The sequence below is a fragment of the Peromyscus eremicus genome, chromosome 2 (assembly GCF_949786415.1).
Source record: "Peromyscus eremicus chromosome 2, PerEre_H2_v1, whole genome shotgun sequence".
Lineage (NCBI taxonomy): Eukaryota > Metazoa > Chordata > Mammalia > Rodentia > Cricetidae > Peromyscus > Peromyscus eremicus.
This window is the reverse complement of record NC_081417.1, coordinates 159,184,096-159,210,248: the sequence shown is the minus strand read 5'-3', so window position 1 is coordinate 159,210,248 and position 26,153 is coordinate 159,184,096. Positions and strand designations below refer to the sequence as shown.

The window sequence follows — 26,153 nt, the reverse complement described above, 5'->3', positions numbered from 1 at the left end:
CCTCTTCTTTGTGCACAGGAATTTACAGAAAAGTAATGTGTTTTTCTTAAAAGAAAATGCAGATGCTCGCCCTAGGAGGCCAAGACCCAGGTGGCTTTTAAGAGGAAAAGGAGATGGCCCTTGGAGAGACACCCCCACACAGCCAGTGGAGATTTCCCACTTACTGCCTCACTGTAATAGAGTGTCCTTGGCATTCCCTGAGCTCAAGATGGGGATTTGAGTTTGAGATGAAGGCCCTTCTGACTCTGGCACACTTCCTTCCACCAACTTCTAGACTGATGGAACTCTGGCAACACCATACCAGCGCAATGCCCCTCGCTCTTACCTGCACAGAGCCCGACAGGGCTCATTTCTCCTGTCACAAACTGAAACTGTATGTCTCAATTATTCCACTCACAAGATGCACCCAGTTTACCATCCTCACAAGTCAAGATGCTTTAATAACATAGAATGTCCACAGAAGAAACTAGGCCCCTTCCAGCAAACAGAGGCAGGCACAGGCAAAGTGGTATTTCTGTAACACCAGGCAAACAGCACAAAAACAAAAACAAAAACAAAACAAAACAAAAAAACCAGAACAGTAACCCCCAACTCTGCTACACCAAGAAGCAGGTACTACAGGAAAAGTTCAGTGACTTCAAGTTCTAGGCACTTGGTCTTAGGCATCATTTCCCACCAGAGGAGGATTCTCAAAGGGGTATATTCTTTGCTATGCTAATGACTCCTAGGCCTAGGTGTGACAGGATGGGGGCAAGTTGTCAGAAAGATCAAGGTAGGATACAGAGTGGAATTAAATTTAGTCCCTTCCTCAAACTCCAGAGAGAGGGGCTGAAGGTTAAGTTGTTGCCAACAACCAAAGATGCAGAACCTCCTCCATTAAACCCAGTAAACACCTATCTAAACAATTATCTCAATACCCTCCAAAAGAGAATGGGGTTCAGAGAGCTTCTGGGCAGCTGGATGAAAATATTTGCAAGAAAACACAGAACTCAGGACTAGAGAGATGGCTCATCAGTTAAGAGCACTGGTTGCTCTTCCAAAGGACCTGGGTTTGGTTCCCAGGACCCATATGGAGGATCAGGGGATCCAATGTCCTCTTCTGGCCTCCACATGCAGCGCACAGACATACATGTAGGCAAAACACACATATATACAAAATATAAATAAAAAGAGATGAACTCATCCTCAGAGTAAGAGGTGGGGCACATCAACTCCCAGGGGACAGAAGCTCATGTCCTCAGGACCCTTCCAGCTTGGGTCCTTTAAAATGTTCTGTTAAATATAATGAATAAATGTAGAATAGTGTTTGTCAGCCATCCTAGGTAATTAATCAAACCCAATTTGTATCCAGATTATTGGGTCTGAAGTGGAGGTGGTAGTGTGTGTGGGTAGCACAGGAGAAGACACCTGAGACCTTAACTTGTAGCTTCAGGTGTTGTCTCCAGGCATACAGTGTCTGAATGAACCGTTAGTGGGTTGCTTCTCCGTAGAGTGAAATTCTCAGAGATGACAGAAGTCTTCTGTGCTGACTATGGGATGTCAGATGTGGATGTTTTATAGAAACTGGAGAAAAAAGTATGTCAAGAAAGTTAGGGGAAAAAAAGGTGTGTGTGTGTGTGTGTGTATGAGAGAGAGAGAGAGAGAGAGAGAGAGAGAGAGAGAGAGAGAGAGAGAGAGAGAGAGAGAGAGAGAGAGCGCTTTGCACGGCTGTGACAAAATACTTGAAAGAATTGGAAAAAAAAGCTGTATCCAATCTCCAGTTTCCAAAGTTTCTGCTCATGTTCTCTTGGCCTCAGGTGTGGGTCAGGTCTGTGGTAAGGCAGAGCATGGTAGGGAGGACAGTACAAAACTGCTAACTGCAAAGCAGTCAGAGTGAAAAGAATAAGAGAGTAAAGCCCACAGGTAAACTATCATCTCCAGAGGCAGCCCCCAACCTGTGACCCATTTCCTCAATTAGGCCACACTTGTAATTGCCCAGTCACATCTAACCAGCTCTTATCCATGAGAATACACTGGAGTCACCTGGAAGTTTCCTGAGTACAAGAGCTTCTGCTCCCTGAAGTTAAGGAGCACACCCTTATTTTTTCAATAGTTGGGAACCAAGACTTCAACACATGAGCCTTTTGAGGAACCATTTCATACCCAAACCATAGCAAATTATTTTATGTTTGAAGTTCTAAGGGCAATGAGAAGCTCTGGATAACAGGAACTCAAGGTCCATTCTTCCATCCCAAATTAGGCAGATGACCACAAATTCTTGATTCTCTATAATGGACACCTGGGAACATGAAGGCAGCATGGTGGAAAGACAGGGTCTTGGGAAGATCAAGTCTGAGCTGTGTTTGACATCCTCTAATCCCAATCTATACTTCTAATTCAAGTGCACACTAGTGGACCAAATCCCATGTATATTCACAGATTCATCTGAAATGTACTGCAATTCTCCAAATTATCTGAGGAGTTTTACAGAAGATTTGATTGGAAGTGAGACTAGCCAGGTGGGTCTCTGAGTTTCAGTCCAGCCTGGGCTCCTACATGCTGCGGGCTGCAGGAATATATCATAAGAACTCAGCTGGTTTTGGCAAAGTCACTACCTGGAGGGATCAGGGAATTCCTCCAGAGGAAGCCAAATTCCAAGGAGCTTTTGGTGTTATTTGGCTTGTTATATATCAGCTGTATTCTGTTATGAAAATCATGTGTGCCTTCATAGTTTTCTCAAATGACTTTTCCCTAAGAAGGGCTAATAGTGTGGACTGATCACTCTCTGGACATACACATTCCAGGTATTTGGAGAATAGCCTCAGGAAAGGCTTTCTCTGGAATCAGATATCCCCCTTAGCTACTTTCAAGGACTAACAGTGATAACAGCCCACATGCAAGTCTCCTGACTTAAGGTAAATCCCACAAGGAGACACTGCCTAGGTCAGGTGGACGTTAAGTAATAGCTTTACACAATTTAGCTTGGACCCTCCCTTCTTAACTTCCTCCTTTCCCAAACCTTACCTCTAGTTCCAGATCTCCCTTTAACTACCACCAGAGGCATCTAGCTGTACACTAGCGACTGAACGCACTTTCCCCCACCCTGCCGATAAACGGCAGATAGCTTGGACAGATAGGAGCCACAGGAAAAAAGAAGGCGGTTTTTATTTTCTCCCATTGACCTAGCAACTTTTAGCTTCTTAACATTTTCTACTAATCACGTTTAAGACTATAGTTGAGCACATAAGATCCCTCTTCTTAGATATTACCCGAATTTAGCCTTTAGTTAATTCATTTCCCCATTGGTCACTTCCCTTTGGCGTTGCAAATGATAATTAATGGTTATCGCCTCTCAATGTGATTCTTATCACCCCTCCGTTTGACCCTGGAAGCCGGGCTTTACACTGTGAAGGGAATACTGCTTGTAAGTGTATATATACCAGGACTTCCAGGGCACAAGAGGAGAAGAGAAAAAAAGAAGGGAAGAGCTAGATGGGTAAGAACTTGAGAGGAACAAACTGAGATGGGTAAGAACTAGTTTGAAGGGCTAGAAGAGAGTACTAGAGAAATGAGATGGAAGATGAGGACGAGCCAGATGGGAAGAACAAGATGAGGAAGAACAGATGAGAGAGAAGGCCGGGCGTTGGTGGCGCACGCCTTTAATCCCAGCAGAGGCAGGCAGATCTCTGTGAGTTCGAGGCCAACCAGGTCTACAAAGCGAGTTCCAGGAAAGATGCAAAGCTACACAGAGAAACCCTGTCTCAAAAAACCAAAAAAGAGAGAGGAGGAGATGGGAGAGGAGCTGATATGGGAAAGAACTAGATGGATGAGAACCTAGAAGGAGAATTAGATGAAGGAATTAAGATAGAACCTGGAGGGGACAACAGACAAATGTAAGGAGAAACTGGGCAAGAAAGGAGCTAAAAATGAGAGCAGAGTATAAGCTTGTAGAGAGAGAACCAACACAGAATAATCAAGTATATGGACTAAGGAGTTTCGTTTACATAGATGAATTTCTTTTCATCAAAGATTATCAGCTGGTTGTAGATTCTTCCCGGACCCTGGGAGGGGACTATCGAGGGGCTGGACCCCTCTAGTCTCCGATACCTACAGAGTGAGACCTTGTATCAAAATATATAAATGAATGAATGAGCCAAATTACTGAAGATGTCTGTTAGCCCCAGCACTTGTGAGTGCCGAGGCCAAAATAAAATAAAAGGAAAGCAAAGGAAGGGAAAGAAGAAAATTAACTGAGCAACACTGTGCATGGTATAAAAATGTTTGATTTGGGGGCTGGAGAGATGGCTCAGTGGTTAAGAGCACATACTACTCTTACAGAAGACTGAAGTTTGGCTCCCAGCACCCAGGTCAGGTGGCTTATAGCCTCCTATTAGTTCCAGATCCAGGGGATCCAGTGCCCTCTGTTGGACACCCTTTTCTATCTGGGCACCTACACGTATGTGCACATGTGCATGCACACACATGATTAAAAATAATCTAACTCAGCCAGGTGGTGGTGGCCTACATCTTTAATCCCAGTATTTGGGAGGCAGAAGCAAGTGGATCTCGGCAAGTTTTAGGCCAGCCTGGGATACAGAATGAGTTCCGGGACAACCAGGGATACGCAAAGAAACCCTGTCTCAACAAACCCCCACTCCCCAAAAAGGACTCTTAAATTGTGCAACTGACTATTAAGTTTTGCTTTTCAGATTCTCAGAATCTATGAGGTTTTACAGCCACATGAGGGCAAGATTACTTGATCACCCACAGCTCAGCAGACCCTCACTCCAGCAGCCCTGGCAAGCTGGTTAGGATGCCTCCACGGACAGACAGATGGGCAAAGACCACACAGGGAGAGCATCTGTCTGAGGACAGCTGGCATGGAGAGAATTCCCACACATTCCCACTCAGCACAGTCGTCATGGAAGAAGGAAGAGACTGCAGTAGGCCCTCCAATCACCCAATGCTTAAGTAGAGGGAGCAACTGAAAAGTGGGGACAAGTCTGATTAGTCACCTGACAGCTTTAGGAGACTATAACAAAGGCAAACTAGAAATAAAATGTAAATTTGGGGTGCAAGCCACAGCCTGGTACAGACCTGGTGCAAGTGTGTTTGCATCTGTACATGGCAGTTATCTCTTGTTTTGTGTGCTTTTCTTAGAACACTATCAACATTTAAGGATAAAAGAAACACTGTACTTGTTTGTTTTTAATTCACACTTTCGTTTTTTAATATTCTCCGTATCCAACTAAAATGTCTTTTACAAAGGAACTTGAGTATCTGTTGACTGGCTGAGTAAATGAATACACGTAACTAAAATAAAAACATGAAATCACAGACAATCCAAGGCATTCACTGCAGGATGGCTGTCACTAACACTAACCCTGCAGACTTTCCTTGACTAGACCCCATCTATCTACCTCTCCATACAAAGAAGCCAAGCACTAGGAAATCAAGATAAGCTTAGTAATACTGAAGAACGAACAGTCTCCTTTTCAGCCTTGTTTGCATTACTGGTGAGTGGAAAAGGAGTGCTTCAGCTCAGCTGTGTGCCATCTTCAGATCTGGTGCCTGAGGCTGAGGAAGAAGTTGAAGGTGCATGACTGCATTGAGATGCACCAAGATCAAATGGGTTAAATGCTCCAAACAATGCCTGGCACATACAGGACCTTAATTAGCATCACCTATAAAACTTGAACTCTCTTTTTAACTTTAACTTGTAACTGAATTGGTTTTATGAGGTTCCAGAGATGGAATGTAGAGCCTTGAGTATGTTGGGCAAGTTTACTACCGCTGACTTATACCCAGGACCCATATAATCTTATTTTCAGTTCAACTTGGTGAGGGAGAGTCTATATGGGCCGCATACTTCATGGGGTTTAAAGAGTGAATAGGAAAGCTAAGCCTTGAAAATTCAACTTTGAGCTCTCTCTTCAATGTGTTCCTGGTCACATTTACTGTGCTCAGCAACATCACAGAGAAAAATAACACACACAGAATGTCAAAGCTTTGAATGGCAGCGAACCCAACGTTGCACATAGCCCTAGATTTGCTCCCAGGCCTCACAAAACAATAAAATATCTGCCAGTTCCAATGGTGATTCCCAGCACTGGGAGGTGGAAACACGAGGACCAGTAGTTCAAGGTCAGCCTAAACATTAGGAGCGTGTAGTCAATTCTGTCTAAATTTTTTTTTTTTAATTAACTGAAGTCATGTTGGATTTATTTAGAAGCACCTACAACCACTATGTCACCTATTCATCTACTAATCCAGGATTTTTTGTGGTTGTTTTAAAGTAGCATTTTGTGTAGTAGTATTTGCTCCACCCATGACCTTGGGCTACCCAGCCCAAAAGAGGTGGTGCTTCTTGCCTGTGTATATGACTTCTTGACTTCCAGGATACAGAAATACCCATCTTCAAGGAAGTTAAAAAGGCTTCGGGCATCTAGATGTCTGAAACAGAAGGGAAGGCTATCCAGAAAAAGTTTACAAGCAGAGAAAAATCAGGCCTATTGGTACCAATATATTCTATAGGGTAAAGTATCACTGCCTAACATCGATATCTCTTTACGTCTGAGAAAAGTTGCAGTCCCAACTCAATTATAAATCAAGCTGGTTTTGGAGTTGGAATGTGGCTCTCTCCTTCTCAAAACCCAAGCATATTGTTAAAAGAAAAAAAAAAATAAAAGAGATTCTGTCTCATATCAGGAGAGCCACCTGATGTGGGACAGAAGAAAGGCATTAATCTAGGGAATACTGTCACGATTCTATTTCTCTCCATGCCTATTCTTGATTCTTTAGAACCCTTCTTTACATACCTTGCCATCTTAAAATTTAAACTTTCCATTTTGATGTTAATAACATTTAAGTTTTCCACAATGAACAATAAATTCGCCTAACAGTAATCTCTGAAGTCTCCAGAAGGAAGATAGGGCCCCACAACAACGATTCTATCTAGTTCATAATGATACCATTGAGCCGATAGACACCACTCAATGATTGGTTTTGGACTGCAAACTGTTCCAGACAGTTCCAAGATAGCTAGCTGAGATGGTCCATCATACTACACTTCTAGCCAGAACTTCAGATAAGCTTTACCCACAACTAGGAGACTGACTACGAATATTACAGTCAGTTCCTATGAGACCTAACCATTGTTTTCGTTTTTTCACAGGATCCCACAGAGACAGCATCATCCCCCAGACAGCAGGAAGCAATTCTAAGAAAACTATGTCCCCTCTCCCAAAAGGTTTTGTTTTCTCAGGGTTATGAATATCTGTCATCTGCTGGGGGTTGGTTTTCAGTTGTCATAGGATCGGGGGTAGAACAATAAAGTTTAGACTCAGGATTCTCTTTCGGAAACGAAAAAAGGGGAATGGATAGGATAGGATAATAAGGTAGATTATCATATCTACTTGTAAACTAAATCAGTAACTATCAGCTTTAGATAATTTACATTTGTATGGATTCTTGTATATTGATACAAATGTAAAATTATTTTTCTACTCCTGTTTAAGATAATTTGTATATTGATACAAATACAAACTATATTTGCCATATTGTACATATGTCCCTACTCCTGTTTGAAATATTTTGTATAGTGACACAAATGTAAAATTATATTTGTCATACTTTATGTATGTTCTACCTCTGTTTAGGATATTTTGTATATTGATAAATATTAAGGATATTGCTGTCATACTGCACTATACATTTCTACTTCTGATTAAGATTTTTTTATATACTGTCAAAACTTTGAGGTCATTGTCCTTTACTGTACATCTGTTTACAGATTGTTTATACAGAAACATATGTCAGATGGATAGGTAATTTTCAAACACTTCATAGACCTATTTATGTTAAAATGGTCTAATAACTTAGAGTTCTGTTGACAAGAAACAGGATTGCTCCTGGCAGCATCAATCCACTCCCAACAGGATGTTGGGCATTGAAGACACTGGGCAAAGAAGTGCCCTTGCCTCAACTGTTGACAGTAAGCACACTGTCCAATCCAGACGAGCAGAACAAAGGATAAGCAACTGCGGAACCTTGCCAAGACAGGGCAAGACAGTCAAAATTCCTGCTTCTGAAAATTGTCTGTCAGATAGTATTCGCCTATAGCTAAGAAATGGATGCCCCAACACTGCAGAGAAACTTTGGGTGACTGTCCAGGCTGCCAGCTATCTCTGTCAGTTGCTCGTTTGCACTTCCTGTTTATTCAGGTAATATTATTTTCCTTCTCAGGTCTTTGATGGGGTTGAAGACTAGATAGCTACAGTTACAATCCTCTCATATCTTAGCTAAGAACAGAGCAGATACTAGAGTTAAAATTCTTCAGGACAGGACAGCTATTGGAGTAATCGCTGTTATTTGCCATTTACCTATATTCTGGATATTTAGCATGTGTTTAGCAACACCTTGATGTTGTTCCTGTTGGTTGTAGTTCCAGTTTTGTTTATGTTATCACCCTTTGTTTCTCCTGGACAATACTTAATAGTTCTTATTGTATATAGTTTGTATTAGGTTTAGAACCTTCTTACTTAGACAAAAAGGGGAAGTATAGTGGCATTTGCTCCATCTATGACCTTGGGCTATCCAGCCTGAAAGAGGTGGTACTTCTTGCCTGGGTACGTGACTTCTTGACTTTTTGCCTCGCTATGTGACCTCTTAAAAGGAAAGAGGCAGGGGTCATGCTGTTCTGTATTGGATACAGGATGGCCAGGTGTATTCGCTCCTGGGCAGAAGAGAGGACGACTTCAACTGTTTACTGAGTTCTGTATTTGAGTGTATTTCCCCAATTTATATCTTAATAAATCCCAATTACCCATTAAACAGACTCATGTGGATTGATCTTAACAACCTAGCTATTGTGTAGCCCACTATTGCCTCTATCCCTGACTTGGTCTTCTGAGTGCTGAGACTACATCATCCCTGGCTACTTCATTGCTTTAGAAATGTCTATATGTTTTAATAGCTTTTTGTTGTTGTTTTTAAGCAGAGGCCTCACACACCATTTACCATACTTACTGCATAGATCTTATACTTTCTATTGCCATTGTAGAAAACATGTTAAATCTATTACATGTTCTACTTGGCTATCGTGGGTCCACAGAAACATCACTTATTTTCAACCACAGCCATTTTTCCATGTTTTCATTGTTCTACCAATAGTCTCTGGGTTTTCTATATAGTTAAACAGATTACAAGTCTCAGGTTTGTCTTTCTTCCCATTCCCTGTGTTACACACACACACACACACACACACACACACACACACACACACACACACACACACTTTTCACCTAATTCTGTTTCTGTAAAACTGGGTGCAATGAGAATGAATATCCTTAGTTTGCTCCTTAAGTGCTCTGAACAACTTTACCTGTACAATGAAGTCAGTGTTTGGGAGTTACTGCTTTCAGATTAAGAGCATGCCTGGCACCAGGCGGTGGTGGCACATATCTTTGATACCTGCAGAGACAGCCGGACCTCTGTGAGTTCGAGGCCAGCCTGGTCTACAGAGCAAGATCCAAGACAGGAACCAAAACTACATGGAGAAACCTTGGTAGTCTATCACAAGCCATCACTACAAAGAACAAAAAATAACCACACAGCTTAGAGTGTGACATGCAGCCAACTGCACTGAGCTCAGTGTGGTGGTGAGTGTCTGTAACACTAACACTCGGTAAATGGAGGCAGGAGGATCAAGAGTTCAAACTGTTTAGACTGGTTGTCAACTTGACAGATCTACAACCACCTAGGAGATTAAGTCTCTAGCACAACTGTGAGGGATTATCTGGGTTAGATTAACCACAGTGGAAGACCCACTTTCCTGTGGGTGGTACCATGTCATGGACTGGGGTCTAGTACAGAGAAAAAAGAGAAAGTGAGCTGCGCACCGGAATTCACCTCTCTCTGCTTCCTGATGGTGAATCTGTCTTATATGCCTCCATTACAACTTCCTGCCATGAAGTTCTGTAGCCTTGATCTGTGAGTCAAAATAACCTCCCCTGCCTTAAAGTTGCCTTCATCAAGTACTTTGTCCCAGCAAGACAAGCAGCTAACACAAAAGGTCACCTTTGACCACACAGCAAGTTTGACTACATAAGACGCTGTCTGAACTGGGCAGTGATGGCGAACACCTTTAATCCCATAACTAGGGAGGTAGAGGCAGGCAGACCTCTCTTGAGTTCGAGGCCAGCCTGGTCTACAGAGTGAGTTCCAGGACAGCCAGGGCTACCCAGAGAAACCCTCGAAAGACCCCCAAGACCCTGTTTCAAACAAACAAAACTCCACAAATAAACAACAAAACACTCCCAAATAACATGTTTCATCCTACATACTTTCCTGTAGAGATGCCTCAGTGGTTAAGTACATGTTGCATAATCATGAGGACTGGAGTCCAGATCCTAGCAAACCAAGTTGGGCACCCAATGAACATATATAACCCTAACTCTGAGTGGAGTGGAGACAGGAGTACTGCTGGGGTTTTCTGGCTTCCAGAATAGCTGAGAAAATGAAAAGAACAGGAGAAGAGGGATAAAACACAACTCCTGTGGCCAATTTCTGTATGGTGCTTTGCATATTTTTCATAGGCTCTGGACTACAGAGTTGTGCTGGTCATTACAGAATTCTCTTTTCATATGACCTGTTTGTGACAGGCTCAAGGACCTAGTCCGGAAGGAAGGGGGAGGGGGGTACTGTTTTCCCACAATGCCCTCTGCTAGCTTATAGGTCAGTATTTCCAAAGCACTAGGACACAAATAGATTGCACAAACTTATACTTCATCTTTGTGGGTTGGCCAAGGAATTCTACCATAAATCAGGAATTTTAGGAGTAAAATCTCATTTACTTTCTGTGAAAAGTAAACACTGCCTGAAAACTAAGCAAGCACTCAGGAGAGGCTCCAGTGTGTGAGGGATACCACCTGTAAGATCCACCCAACTCGGACTGGGATGGGCCCCTGCATGCACATCCAGCAGCAGGGCTTCTTGGCCTCACCCTCCAATGTATCAGGAGGACTGGAAAAATGCTTTCTGTGAAGGGTTCTGTTGTAAGGATGAAAAGGGCTATAAATATGAGGTCAAAGCAATAATAAAAAAAGAAACATTCTAAAGCTGCAACCACCTCTTTCTTTTGAAATGGAGAGCCACAGAGGATCAAAGGAGGGGCACTGTTTGCTCCCGGCTGCTCTGGGAGCCTCCTCCTACACCTGGCAGAGTCCCAGGAGTTGTACAGCGTGATCTTAAACTTACTTCACTAATACAATCTCAAGACAAGGTGCACAGCATCCCGTGGAGGCCTACACACCAATAACTCCAGCACTTGAGAGGCAGAGGCAAGAAAATGGAGTTAGAGGCTAGCCTAGGCTACACAGCCAGAGTGTGTCACAATTTTAAAAAGAAATCAAAAGAGAATGCTGTAGAGGGTTTTCTGGAGCACCTTGAGCAGAAGCAGGAGGGAAAACCTACACAGCTTCCACACAGCTCACCACCTCCTGCATTCAAAAGCACAAGGCAGCTCAGAGAGGAAAACATGACGTTGTGCAGTCATGCTTCTCCTTGCTCCTCCTGCCAGGCACAGGAAGTCCACTAGGCCTCAGCAGCTTGCACAACACCATGCTTAACCTTGGCTCAATCAGCCTCCTCAGCCATGAGGAGCAGGCGGGGCAAGGGGGAGCAGGGTTAAACTTACTGGAAACAAACTTAATCAAAGCTGAGCAGTAACAAAGGGCACCAGAAACATTTCTACTGTATCACATCCCACAGGCTGGCCACGAGCCCGGAATTTTCATTACAATTTTTCAAAGGGAGGGAGAAAAGGAGGAAAAAATATTTCACAAAAGCATTATCAAGGCCCCAACCCAGGATGCCCTGCCGCACAACCAAAAATCTGTAAGAGGTTAGCTTTCCAGGGAGTCAAAACCCAGCATGTAGAACCTGGCAAGCCTTTTATATGGTGGGAGGGGTCCTTAAAACCACTACTGTTCTGCACTAAAGTCTCCAAGCTTCACAGATCATTAAAGGTTTCTGAACCACAGAGAAAGGAGGGCAGAGTTAAGGAAATAAATCAAAAGTTCCTCTGGGATGCACAAATGCCTACTTGGAGCAAGCTTTCAGCACGGATACCCTCCACATTAAACAACAGGGAGGGCTTTTCAAAATAAAAGCAAAGAAGAGGTTCTCTCTTGTTATAGCAATATACTTTTGGTTTAAAGGGTATGTGTGCTATAAAAATGACTCCTGCTGCGAGTGTGGAATGGGGCAAGGAGGCTGGGCTAGGGGTAGAGAGCAGTGCAAGAAAGCCAGTGAACAAAAAGCCAGAAGAATTCTGTTTTGGAGACCTCCAAACAAGTTAAGAAGTCCTGTGCTGACCAGGAGTAGGATGTCAGAGAGGAGAACCAGGCACCCACCCCTTGCCATCCTTGCCCTAAAATCATCTCCCACTAGCCAGAAAGAAGTCTCTCATCTTCCTCAAAGTGACACACATGGAGGTGAAGACGTGGACAAGGAAATCATGCTGTTTTGAAGCAAGGACCTGCCTCCCATTTCTTAGGTTAGTCTGAGTAAGTTCAAAACCAACAGAGGGAGCAGTCTAAGCAAAAGTGGCAGGGAAACAGGAATATGTGCTTCCTTGAGTCTGGGTTGTCTTAGCTCTCAGCCAGATAGATTGTTAAGACCAGCAAACTCATCTGTTCCAATGCACCTCACTAGCATATTTCCAAAATAGAACCAAATTCTGATCTTGGAAGGCATGAGCCATCAATAATCACCAAGACAACCAGGTATGTCTGCCCTGGGCAGTCACCAATTCTTAACCTTGCAATCCAGACTGTGCACACGGGAACAAAGGGACAGCAGAAAGAGCCAAATATAGATAACTAAAGTGTCCCTGAAGAAAGTCTTCATTTACATATCGTTCAGAACAACTTCAGTGGTTTCCACTCATAAGGCAGAAACAGAGGATAAAAATTCCAGAGACTGTTTTCAAGATAATAAAATAGCATGTGATGGTGACTCACTGAGATGAAGAGAAGAAAGCCATCACAAGAGGAAGCACGGAACGAGTATGCCCATGCACTTGCTCATATATTTGGAAGGCTAGCAGAAATTGACTACTGACTTATTCTACAGCTGGAGACACTGTTTTATTCTTGATTGGCCCAATAAACCTACTGAGAAAAATAAACCATGGTTCTCAATCCTATAATCTAGAACACAGAGCCTCCATGCAAACAATAAAACAGGAAGGCCCTCTATGGCTCTGGACATGTGAGTTAAAGGTACTCTGTTCACTCTACAAAATGGAAGGCCTTGGGTATCTAAGCAGCTAAACATGCACTTGCACAAGGCTACTGACAGACCTTCAAACTCTTTCTACAAAATATGCATTGTACACAAATGCATATGTGTATACATAATGGAAATCTATAAAAGTAAGTCTTTTTTTTGGGAGGCGGGGGTTGAGACAGGGTTTCTCTGTGTAGCCCTGGCTGTCCTGGAACTCACTCTGTAGACCATGCTGGCCTCAAACTCAGAGACCCGCCTGCCTCTGCCTCCTAAGTGCTGGGATTAAAGGTGTGCACCACTACTGCCCAGCAAGAAATAAGTCTTAAGACTATACATTTTATTTAAAATCTTAATTTAAAATAAAAACTTAAAGGACACAATTCTGCTGGACAGATGGGCTAGTTGTGAAGAGGATGTGCAAGGCCCCAGAGCCCTGTGGTTCCAGCAAGTTAACAACGTGGGTGTTTTCAAGAAGCACCAAGCCCAGCTGGTCCTCAACAGTGAGCTCCATGAAGGCTCACCCTCACCTCCTACTCACATCCCATAGGCCTTGAATTGAACCAAAGCTCCCTGAACTCCTAACTTCGCCAGCTGTAACGGTACGTCAATCTCAACCTCCAATCCTTAGAAATTATGATTCCACAATTCAGATGGACTCAAGATATGAACAGAACAATCACATTTCAAAAAAACCCAGGAAAGACAGAACAGTGCAGCTGTAACTGAGGCTCTAACACCCCAGGGACAAGAGCGCAGCTCGCAGCTCGGTGGTTAAGTCCATGTCTAGCACGCTGCAAGGGCCTGGGCTCAATCTTCAACACTGCCAAAATAAAACAAAACACCCACAAACAACATTTTTTAAGAGTTGGAAAGATGGCTCAGTGGTGAAGTGACTTTCATGCAAGTCTGAGGAGCTGAGTTAAAAATCCCCTAACCCTATCCATGTGGAGCAGTGTGCTGTCCCAGAGAACCCTGGGAAGTTCACAGGCTGGTTAGTCCAGTTTACACAGCAACAAACAGATCTTGAGTCAGACACTAACGGCATGGTGTGGCATGTGTGCACCCTTGTTTGAATGCATGTGTGACTACATACACACTCAGGCATGCACACAATTTTAAATAAATCATCCAGAGGAAAGGTCTGTCTTGCTCATTTTTCTATTCACACAACACAGTGGTTTTCAGATGACATGAAACAGATGCTGTTTGACTTCGGGGTTAGGTATAGTCTTTCCCATTGGTGAACAGCTGGGATTTAAGTCTAGTATCTTATCCTTACTTCTTCAAACAAGGGAGTTTACTGTTATTCTAATTTCCTAAGTGTCACTCATGGGTGTATCTTAGAATAAGATTAAAATGAACCAATTATTTAAGGATAATTTTAAATATATTCTATAACTTTAAAAGAAATTTTGAAATATATTTTATAATAAAAAAACATACAAAATGTATTTTTCAAACATTAGCAGCTAAGTTTTATTTTCCAAAAAAGGGGGGGGGGGTGTTGTGGTGGCTCAGGGGTTAAGAGCACTGGCTGCTCTTCCAGAGGACCCGGGTTTAATTCCCAGCAACCACATGGCAGCTCACACCTGTCTGTAACTCCTGTTCCAGGAGATCTGCCATCCTCACACAGACACATACAGGCAAAACACCAATGCACATAAAAATAAATAAATCTAAAAAAAAAAAAAAAAGACAGGGCGTTACATTTGTATCCCATCCTGGCGTGCTGGGATGATCTGGGCACTGTCACGCCCCTAAGATGTGGCTCCAGGGTTCATTCCTGTTCGACACCCTTCCAACCGAGCCACACTTGCAGCCCTGCAAGCTAGGTTTTCAAGTCAGAAAGGATTCATAGGTAAGACACGGCCCCACGATACAAAATACAAGCTCTATGTGGATAAACCCACTGCCCATCATTATAGTTATTAAAGTTTGTCTTTTATAATTCTAAAGGCATACCTTTATGTTTTACCTAATAAAATTGTAGAGCTTAAAAGTCCTAAATCTCAAAAAAAAAAAAAAAAAGTCAACTTTGAAATTGCTGTCAGGGCTGATTTTGCATGTAAATATTTGCCAGGCAGTGGTGGCACACGCCTTTGATCCCAGCACTCAGGAGGCAGAGCCAGGCGGATCTCTGTGAGTTCAAGGCCAGCCTGGTCTACAGAGCGAGATCCAGGACAGGCGCCAAAACTACACAGAGAAACCCTGTCTCAAACAAAAACAAAAACAAAAACAAAACCAAAAAACAGGGCTGGAGAGATGGCTCAGTGGTTAAGAGCACCGACTGCTCTTCCAGAGGTCCTGAGTTCAATTCCCAGCAACCACACGGTGGCTCACAACCACTTGTAATGAGACCTGATGCCCTCTTCTGGCCTGTAGGGACACATGCAGGCAGAATACTGTATACATAATAAATTAATAAATCTTAAAAAAACCCAAAAACCAAACCAACAAACAAAAAAAAAAAGTCCTAAATCTCATTAAAAAAAAAAAAGTCCTAAATTTCATCAAATAAGTCATTCAGGTAAGCAAGATCAAAGGAAATCTTAAGAAGTGTCAACAGGGAATGACAGCTCCTTATAGGCAGCATTCAAAGCAGAACCAGCAAGATGGTTCAGTGGATAAAGTACTTATTGCCAAGGCTGGTGATCTGAGTTTGCTTCCCAGAACCCACTACCAAGAGTAGTCCTCTGACCTCCACACACACAATGGCATGTGCTCAATCACACACACACACACACACACATAAATGGTTAATAGTCCATTACAAATGCAGTTTCTACAAACAATGCACTCTTGTGCCATTTCTGTCAGTCTGAACACGGAGGACAAGGCCATGGAGGTCCAAGGCCTCTGCTTTAAAAACTACCTTTTCTATCCAACACTGGCACCAAGTTTCTCCCATGAAAATCACACAGCTGCTTCACTCACACAAGGGAACCAGCCACGCCTTCTTGGCCCACCATAGGTAAAAGAGTCTGCTGGCATGATACCCTACACCTGCAATCCCAGCACTCCAGAAGCTAAAGCAAAAGGGTCTCTAGTTCAAGGCCACCTATGCTACAAAGCAAACCCTGACTTACCCAAACAAAAACAGAACACTCACATAACAGACAGACAGACAGACAGACTCGGGCCTTGCTTGGCTACACCGCAGGAGAAAGCCCTCAGCAGCGGAGCCGCTGCAGACCCACAGCATACTTGCTGCGCTGATGCAGAGCCTCAGCCAGGCAACTGCAGTGAGCACCTTGGAGATAAGCTCCTAAGCGGCACTCCACCTCCCCAGTTTACCGACCCTCAAAAGCACTCACATTTCCTCCTACACTGGGGAGCCAGAAAAAGAAAGCAACAACTGAAGGGTAAGGTTTTTTTTTGTTTTTTTTTGTTTTTGTGTTTTGAGACAGGGTTTCTCTGTGTAGCCCCGGCTGTCCTACAACTCGCTCTGTAGACCGGGCTGGCCTCAAAATCACGGAGATCCTCTTGCCTCTGCCTCCTGAGTTCTGGGATTAAAGATGTGCACCACCACTGCCCAGTGGGTAAGATTTTTAAAATATAAAATAAGGAGTTACAACTTTATTTTTCTTTTCATATTTAGTTTTATTTGTGTGTGTAAATGTGTGTGTGTAAGCCCACATGGAAGCTCACAATTACATGTAACACCAGTTCCAGAAGACTCCTTCTGGCCTCCACCAGCATTGCATGCACACAGATAAGCATGCAGATAAAACATTCACATACAGTGGGTAAAATAAATGTTAAAAAAGAATGAATATACATTGGAGGCTTGGGATTTTGAGGCTGGCATAAGTAGTTCTTAAACTTTATTGAGCACTCGGTTACCCAAATCCCCATTTTAACAATAAAATGCCCATCTTGGCTCAACAGGCATGGAAAAGAGGCCCAAGAGCCCACACTTTTCACAGCTCTAGCCTGTTAACACCATATAGTATATGCACTAGAGGGACAGACAGGCAAAAACCAGAGGACTTGCCAAGTGTTGTTTTGTGGCTGTAACACAGTTACCTGTTCTCAGTATCAACCCAATCAGGAAACCCATATTTTCTTATGTAAGATTAAGCATTAAAACTGTTTACCCAAGGTTATAATCTGAAATTAACTAAAACTTCATGCTGAACGCTGTAGTAACTTTTAACCTCTTAACATTAACAGAACTTGGATTACTCATTCTTCCATTTGGGAACTCATGCTGATACAGAGGTCATTCTGCCTGATGACATAACTCAACACAGAACAGTTTTGCACAGAGTCAGTGGAACTTGTCCCTAGAAACATCGCTGAGTTTTGTGCTATCTGGCAAATTCAAAATTTAAATCTCTAGAACTTTTCATCTCATCACACAAAGTTAATAAAACTAACTGTCCCTTCACTGGGCAACACAAAGTCTTTAGGCTCTAATTTTGGCCCAGGTCCCCCTGCATCGGCTCACACAACCTTCTGTGTACAAACTCATCCCTAACGGTACCATTTTACAACTGTGTCTTCTTTGCCTTCATTCACGACATGGGATGTTTCTCACTGAAAGAGGGGAGTGAAAATGAGATCCATATTTGCATACTAAGACCTGCACTCACAAAATGTTGAATCTTCACTGGGGTAGTTGCTCAAAACTCAGACTGGAGATGAGAAAGGCATACAAAACAAGTGTTGCACACCCCTCTCCACAGGCTGCCTCTCAAAGGTGCCTCTTCTCTACAGAGCTGGGCCAGATCAAACTGTCTTCCTGCTCATCGGCACTGCATCACAGACAGGAGCCACTGTTCCAGGCTGGTGAGGGTGCTCTAGCCCACACTCCACTCCTGGCAGCAGCAGGCAGAGCTGTGTATAGAAAGCCTTTAAAGGACAATCACCCAGGTGCCAATCTTGTATCCAAACAGAATAGCTATGTTTGCAGTGTGAAGGTAGAGACACATCATACCCTGAATAATCATCTCAAGATTTTGTAAGAAACGGCAACGTATGTGAAAAAACAAGTTATTTTGTGATCTGTATTATAAGATGGGTTCCCTGTGGGTGGTCAGGATTTGAGTCTATTAGGCCTATTTATTTTCCAGGTATTATTATTTTAACATCAAAGGCCAAAGGTCATACAATTCATCTACCCAATAACAGTGACAACACTTAGAATTGAGAGGCCTGATTTGGAGGACGGCAAATACCATAACATCCTGAAATGAGACCCCATGCAGGACAAACCGGCTGGCCCTGTCTTCTCAGAATCGCAGGACAGTTGACAGTATTTACAAAGATGCACTAACACCCCAAACTTCAGTGTCAACAGCTGAGAGATCAGTGGGCAGCCACAGTCAACGTGAGATGCTGTGCCCAGTCCTGATTATTTTATCTACTAATTACACATTTTTATATGTGCATTAAAGAAGGGCAAATGGCAAGAGAGGAAGAACTGGGTATCTGCAGAGCTATAAAACCAAAAAGATCTGACTTGTAGTTATTCTCTTGGGTGCCATGAGGTTAACATGTAATACCCATTCAACTACCCTCTATAAACAGTTGGTTTTCCATAATCACAGCCACTATTCCCACTTCAATGGGCAGCAACATTCAGAGGAAAGCCAGACTTAGAGCCTGTATAGTAAACACCAGAAACCAAGTGCTAGGAAAGCTGCTGATGTCCATGCTACAGGCACTTTCTTCTGACAACAGGCCTGTAATAAATGGGAGGCCCGAGATTCCCCCAGGAAAGCTCCAAAGGTAAAGAGATCTGTTCCCACCCAGACACTCCCTCCATCCTTCCTAAGTAACTCAAGTGAAAGGACAGGTGACTGGTGGAAACAATTCCAGAACAGAACCACCACGTGCACGTAAGCACGGAGCTCAGCAGTAAAGCACTTGTCTGGCATGTCCTGGTCCATCCCTAGCAAGCATGCGCATGCACACAGAGACTCATTTTTCAACAGAGGGTAACAGATTAGGAAGAGAAACCATTTTTATATATTCTTTATAGACAACACCTCATTTAGATTTTCATGTGCGTTCTAAGCGATTGGAGTTATCACCCCATTTCACAGGAATCAAAAGGCAGGCGGTTCAATAACCTGCCTGAAGCCCACAGAGATCTGCCTGCCTCTGCCTTCCGAGGTGCTGAGATTAAAGGCATGTGCCACCACCAGCTTTAAACATTTTTTAAAAATTATTTTTATTGCTAGGCATTGGTGGTAGACGCCTTTAATCCCAGCACTAGGATCTCTGTGAGCTTGAAGCCAGCCTGGTCTACAAAATGAATTCCAGGACAGCCAGGACTGTTACACAGAGAAACCCTGTCTCAAAAAATGAATTAAAAAACAAACACCACATTATTATTATTACATTTTTTAAAAATTTATTTAATTTTATTTTATATATATTGGTGTGAGGGTGTCAGATCCCCTAAAACTGGAGTTACAGTTTTGAGCTGCCATATGGGCGCTGGGAATTGAATCCAGGTCCTCTGGAAGAGCAGCCAGTGCTCTTACCCACTGAGCCATCTCTCCAGCCCCACATTATTATTATTTATGGGGCTGGAGAAGTGGCTTCGACATTAAGAGCCCTTGCAAAAAAAAAAAAAAAAAAAAAAAAAAAAAAAAAAAAAAGCGCCCTTGCTGCTTTCGCTGAGAACACAGTTTGGTTCTGAGTACCCGAATGGTGGTTCACAACTATCTATAATTCTAGTTCTAGGGGATCAAATGCCTTCTTCTGATCCCCTGAAGGCACCAGGCATCTATGTGGTGCACAGACATACATTCATGCAAAATACTCATACACAAAATAAAATAATCTTAAAAATTATTTATTTTGAGGTTAGAGAGATGGCTCAGCAGTAAGGGCACTCACTGCTCTTCCAGAGGACCCAGGTTCAATTCCCAGCACCTATATTGTGACTCACAACCACCTGCAACTGTCTGGAACTCCAGTTTCAGAGGATCCACTGACACCCTCTTCTATCTCAGGCAAAACATCCATATACATAAAATAAATTTTAAAAAATTAAAAATTCATTCACTTTAAGTTTATGTCTGTATGCCCCATGTGTGCTCACAGAGACCTAAAAAGAGTACTGGATCTCCTCAGCTTGAACAACAGGGGTTTAGAAGTCTGATGTGAGCCTGGCACATCTTCAGCTCTACACTTGGGAGGCAGAGGGCAGGCAGATCTCTGTGAGTCCTACCTAGGACAGGCTGGTCTACAGAGTGAGTTCCAGGACAGCCAGAGATACACAGAGAAAGCCTGTCCTGAAAAACCAAAAAAGAGTAAGAATAAGCTGCCTGCTGTGGGTACTTGAAAAGTGAACTCTGGTCCCTCTGCAAGAGCAGCAAGTGCTTTTAACCTCTGAGCCATCTTTCCAGGCTCTCCATGCCCTACCCCCCCCCCCACTTTTTTTTTTTTTTTTAAGCTGAGAGCTTCTGTCCTCACGCAAAGAAACATCATTTCAGAAACAGTAACTTCCCAGTAATTTGTTAAGACCCGACCTGACCTTCCCACAGCACTAAGGCAGAAAACAAGGCCAGGAGAGATCAGGTGCTACAGTTACTGGCAAGGCCAGTAATAGAACACAGGTCTGCTGACCCCTGCTCCAAAGCCCAGTCAGCCATGCTTCTTTTGGATGTTAATACCCTTCTGATGTTTCAAGGCATCTGAGAATAGCAAGGAAACAAGTTAATAATCTAACAGAAGAAAATGTGGGAAAGTATCTAGATTGTAAGAATTTCCTATAAAAAGGTTCATGACCATAAGATTTTTTATCAAGGAAGTTCTGGAACACTGGCACCTTTAACACTCCTTTTCTGCAGCAGAAATGAAAAGTGACCTTTGACCTCCCCTCAGTAGGCTGTAATGATTAGCCTAGCTAGGTCGATAGCTAAGGAAAATACAACACAAGCCTCGCCCAGCTGATCAGAACACTTACAGAAGGGAACACAGCCATAACAGAGGAGGAAAATGTCTCTGAATGCTGACCAGAAAAAATCACCTCACGGGGCTGGCCCACCAGAGCAGCCTGAGGGGAAAAGGCATCAGTTCACTGAATCAGCCGCCACGATAAGGGGCAACCAAGAAGAGAACAGATTAGATTAGGAGAATCTGGACTTTCCAATTAGGAAAACAGGTGAGCAAACACTGCACGAGGTTAAAGGTCAGTCAGGTCTGTTTCAGCTAAGGAGATAAAACTGATAAAACTGTCTTGTGTCTCCAATGCTGCCTAACAAGCACAAGACTTTGGGCTGATCCCAGCACCCCAACTTCCACCCCTACGTAGGGGTTCGGTTGGCTCCTTTTTTTAAGTATCAAGATAAAATGACTATCCAGTTTTCCTTTACCAGATCTTTATGCTGTGCAACTTGCAGAGATAAAAGGACAGATAAAAGTTAAGCGCAGGAAGGCTGAGGTAACAGCTAAAGACTCCATCCCAGCACCTGTAACCAAAAGGATCAGCTAACAGTTAAGACTGGGCTATCAGCTTTGGGGCTCATCTACTCCCTGACTCTTCCTCCACTCAGTCCAAACAAAACTGCTACATTTGAGTCAAGCTACTTTAATTTTTTAAAGTATGTAATAAACGTAGGAAAAATGAAATTCCCAGAAAACTTAAAAAGAATTTCTATATCACTGCTGCTCTTCCAAACCTGTTCTGGAAAGAGTGAGAAATGCAGATCATTTCCACAAAGTATTTTAATACCTATCCACAGTTTGAATTTTTCAAAGGCATTCTGGTGGCCCAACTCAGCACATTTAGATACACAATAAGGATTCAGTTTTAATTTAGTTAACTTTGACTGGAGTCATGAGTTTGCTGGGATGTACTTGGAATCTCAGAACCTTTCTCTCTATTATCAGGATCCTAAATGTACTCTATTATTATAGTATCCAGAAAAACTTCATTTTTTAAAGAGGAAATCAGTAAGTACCAACAGAAAACAAAATATCAAACAAACAAAACCCTACCATCCACTTTCCTAATGGACATAGTTCATTCACTGTCTTCCTAAAAACCAGATTAAATAACAATCATAACCTTCCCCTTCCTGGGTCAGAGGTACTTCCGGTTACTGGGTCAAGCCTGAACCCACCAGCTGGGTGGTCCTCCCCCACCTTCCAGGAGGCAGGAATTACACATACAGAGCCTGGATCTTACAGCATCACCTTCCAAGAAACTCTCTTCAGTACACCCTCCACAACAAGTTCATGAGGAGCATTTGACCCTCAGCTTTTTGAAACAGCAACGGCATTTTTTAAAGCTCCCATTAAGCAACTAATAAAAACCGTTTTTCAATACAGAGTGCAAACATTTAAAGCTGGGATAGCAAAGATTTACAAATTTTTTTTTTTAAAGCACAGCAACATGAAATAAAGGGGAGGCGGTCCCCAATAGAATTCCAAAAACCTCTCAATTCTATCCTTTGACTTGGTCGATGACTTTTGACAATTACCAAATCCAAACTAGCGATAAAATGTAATTTCCTATTCCAGCCACTGGATTTAAAATTAGATGTTAACTCTCCAGCGGTCCCTTCCCCCAGCTAACTCTGCTCTTCCAGTTACAACTCGTTCTTCAGGAGGATAAGCACAATATGTCACTCTATCTGAAAACCCCCAGCTGAAGGAGTCAGGAAAGCAGGGCGCACAGAATCTGAGGCCAGCCCGAGTCAGGCACAGCGCGGGGTTAAAGGAACCATTTCCTAAGCTCAGATGCGGAGAAGCAGCATGAGCGAAGCAAAGAGGAAAAAGCCAAGTTACATAAAGTCCGATTGTACTCACGGTTTCCTTATTGGGAAGCAGCTCCTTTCTGATTCTGAAGAAGTTCTTGCCGTATTGCCGGAGTCCCTTAACGAAGCGTTTCTGTGATAAAAAAGAAACAAGTCAGACGTAAAAACCAAAACCAAAACAGGATGTCAGCAAAGCAAAGATATCTGCAATCAGCAGAATAGCAACTGCAGAAAAGTCTGAGCTCGGGAATATTAGCTAGGCTGGAGGCTTTCGGCGGCACAGCTGGGACCTGCTGGCAGGGCAGGGCAGCCCCCGGCCTGCGGGGAACCACAAGCAGCGCCCGCGTTTTGGGAAAGGCAAGCGGAGCTAGGGCGGCCTCCTGACACCACGGGCTGCACGAAGGTGCTAACAACAAACCGCCCGCGTTGCAATAAACCAGCATAGCTGCTTTCCACCCGCAGAAGCTGCTGCCTTCACAGAAGTGTCTCGGGCTGCTCCGACCCTCGTCCCCTCCCCTGACCACGAAAGCCCATCCGAAGCCTCTGGGGTCGAGCCCCTGGCCCGCCCGGCCCGCAGACTTTCACTTCGGCCGGCTCCACGAACTGCCCCCACCTCCGATCCGAGCGCGACCCGCAGCCACAGGTAAAGGAGGCCGCGCCCGTCCCCGGGTTCCACAAAGCGCAGGGCCAGGCGGCCGAGGACTGCTCAGCGTGTGACCGCGGCGGGGCCGCGCGGGGCGCGGGGCGCGGGGAGCGGAGGGCGCCGGGGGAGGAGGCTGGAGCGCAGCGAGCCTGGCGGCGGGCAGCTGCAAAAGGCGGCCTGGATCGCCGCCGCGGCCCGCTCGGCTCCGCCCCGCTCGGCCCCGCAGGCGGCCGAGCCCCCTCCGCAGCCTTCTCGGGGTTCTCCCTGCGGGCGGGGCATCACAGCAGCAAAACTTACTCCCCACTCGGGCCAGGCCGCACGCCCAATGCGAGGCAGCGAAACCCACGCCGGTCTCCACCCCTGTGGCCGCTCCGACCCGAGGCTGAGGTGTTTGCTCCCGCCAGGCCCGGGTATCAGCCTGCACTTCACAAGTGAACACCACGGAAGCGCCCAAGCCAATAAATCACCTGCCCACTGAGAAGAGGGGCCTCCCACTCCGGGTGTTGAAGACCGGCGGGACAAATGCAGGGAAGGGCCAGACCTGGCCTGCAGGACCCATCTGCAACCTCCTACTCTAGTCCTGCAGGCTCTTCGAGTTCCGATTTCTCCCTTTCCTAGGATATGACTCATCACTGTCCATTTTCAATATAATTGATATAGTTCAGTGGGAACAATCTGTGAGGCATAAGAAAGCAGCACACACTCCTCTGGTATGAAGAGCGACTTCTGGTATTTGACTTCTACATCAGTCATACAATCAACAGGCATCCTAAGCTGCACACAGCAAGCATCTCCACCAGAACTAGAACAAGAAAGAGCTCTGCCCTCAAGGAGTTCCAGTCAGCCCAGAGAAGCAAATAGGTATGGATGACTCTTGGGCCTATAAGGAAAGCAGCAGAGGAACAAAGAGTGGTGGGTGGAGCTCTGAGGAGGAAGCTTGCTCTGCTGGACTTAGGGGAAGTGACAAGGAAGCATAAGCCTGTCAGGTGGGCTCCAGCTGGACTTCAATTTGACCAGGAACGACACAGGAACATTCTGGAAGCTGCAAGGACAAGGTATGCAGAAAAAGTGACTGCCTGCAGAAGAGACTGAGGCCAGTGACGGTCAGGTCAGGCTGCACAGAGCTCTGAGGAGCTGAGGGCAGACCAGAGGTTGAAGGAGGAGCTTTCCCTGGGGAGGCCCCAGTATGGACCAGGAACACAGCAGAGCAGACAGAGGCTGGCACACTGCACTGGTAGAGGGTGAGGCCATGAACTTACTTTAATAATTTACTGAACCCCTAGCACTGGGAGGGACTCTGAAAAACCTTGCCAGGACATGTGCTAAACTGTGACTCGCTTTTAGCAGGTAAGGTAGTGTATGTAGAGTTAGTCCAGAATACTCTGGGGTACTACCTGACCAAGCATAAAGAAGCAAGGAGCACCTCACCTGTACACCAAGGAAGCCCAGAAGACAGATGGACGACTGTGGCCTCTGGCAGTCCAGAACATCTTCACACCAAGGCAGGAGGGCATGGGACAGGTTACCAAGGGGAGGGGCAGCATTTGTAGGGTTGGAGAGGCTCTGAGAAGAGGAGATGGGCTGTGGGAGATAGTTTGGGGGTGGAATGCCATACCGTGGTATCAGATGTAGGGTGAGTGCCCAGCACTCACACAACACGTTCATCAGAAAAGAGGAAAGGGGCTGGATCTGGAACATCCGGGTAAATGTGACAGAAGAATGTGAGAAATGCTATTCAAACCAGTAGTGGTTATTACATACCTATCACACCATCCCCAACCTAAGGAAGTTCTATCATTACTCCTATTTTACAGACAAGGAAGCTGAGGCACAGATAGGTAAGAAACAGATCAAGGTCATCCGGCCTCACAAATCCTTATGTTTCCTGACATTTCCTATGACATTCAGTCTATGTTGGTGGCTATCCTGAAACTACACGTTCTAGCTCATTTAACACCAGCTTGCCAGTTCTTCACTTCTCCTGACAACACTCCTTCCTTCTTTCCTTCCTTCCTTCCTTCCTTCCTTCCTTCCTTCCTTCCTTCCTTCCTTCCCTCCCTCCCTCCCACCTAACCAGCACAGGTCCAGGCCCCACCTCCAGCTCTACTTCCAGGAACTTAGCTCACCATACAGCCTGTTACAACAAGCCTCTGCCAAGGAATTTTTCAAAACTACAGATTTTAAGCACATACTTGTAATCCTAGTGCTAGGACAGTGGAAACAAGAGGATCAGAAGTTTAAGCTACACAACAGACTTGAAAGAGCACAGGCTACATGAAACCCCATCTCACAAAAGACTACATCTTGGCCAGGTGGTGGTGGCACATGCCTTTAATCCCAGCACTCAGGAAGAGGCAGACACAGGTGGATCTCAGTGAGTTTGAGGCTAGCCTGGTCTACAGAGCTAAGAACAACTTTAAACTCTGCAGGACAGTGCTCGTCTGCCTGCGCTCTGACTTCACGGCCCTCCCTCTGTTTCCATACAGATGTCTAAGGATGCCAGTCTGCTGCCAAGATTCATT

At 44.4% G+C, this 26,153-nt stretch overlaps 1 protein-coding gene across 6 annotated transcripts in view; it reads right to left on the bottom strand.

Annotated features, from left to right (window-relative positions):
• The window catches only part of Rere (arginine-glutamic acid dipeptide repeats), a 359,917-nt gene that overhangs the window by 31,524 nt on the left and 302,240 nt on the right, over positions 1–26,153 (bottom strand). For all 6 annotated transcript variants that reach the window (XM_059255429.1, XM_059255433.1, XM_059255430.1 and 3 more), the window contains one exon: positions 23,041–23,121. In XM_059255429.1, coding sequence (XP_059111412.1) covers positions 23,041–23,121 — 81 coding nt within the window. The remainder of the gene's footprint in view (positions 1–23,040; positions 23,122–26,153) is intronic.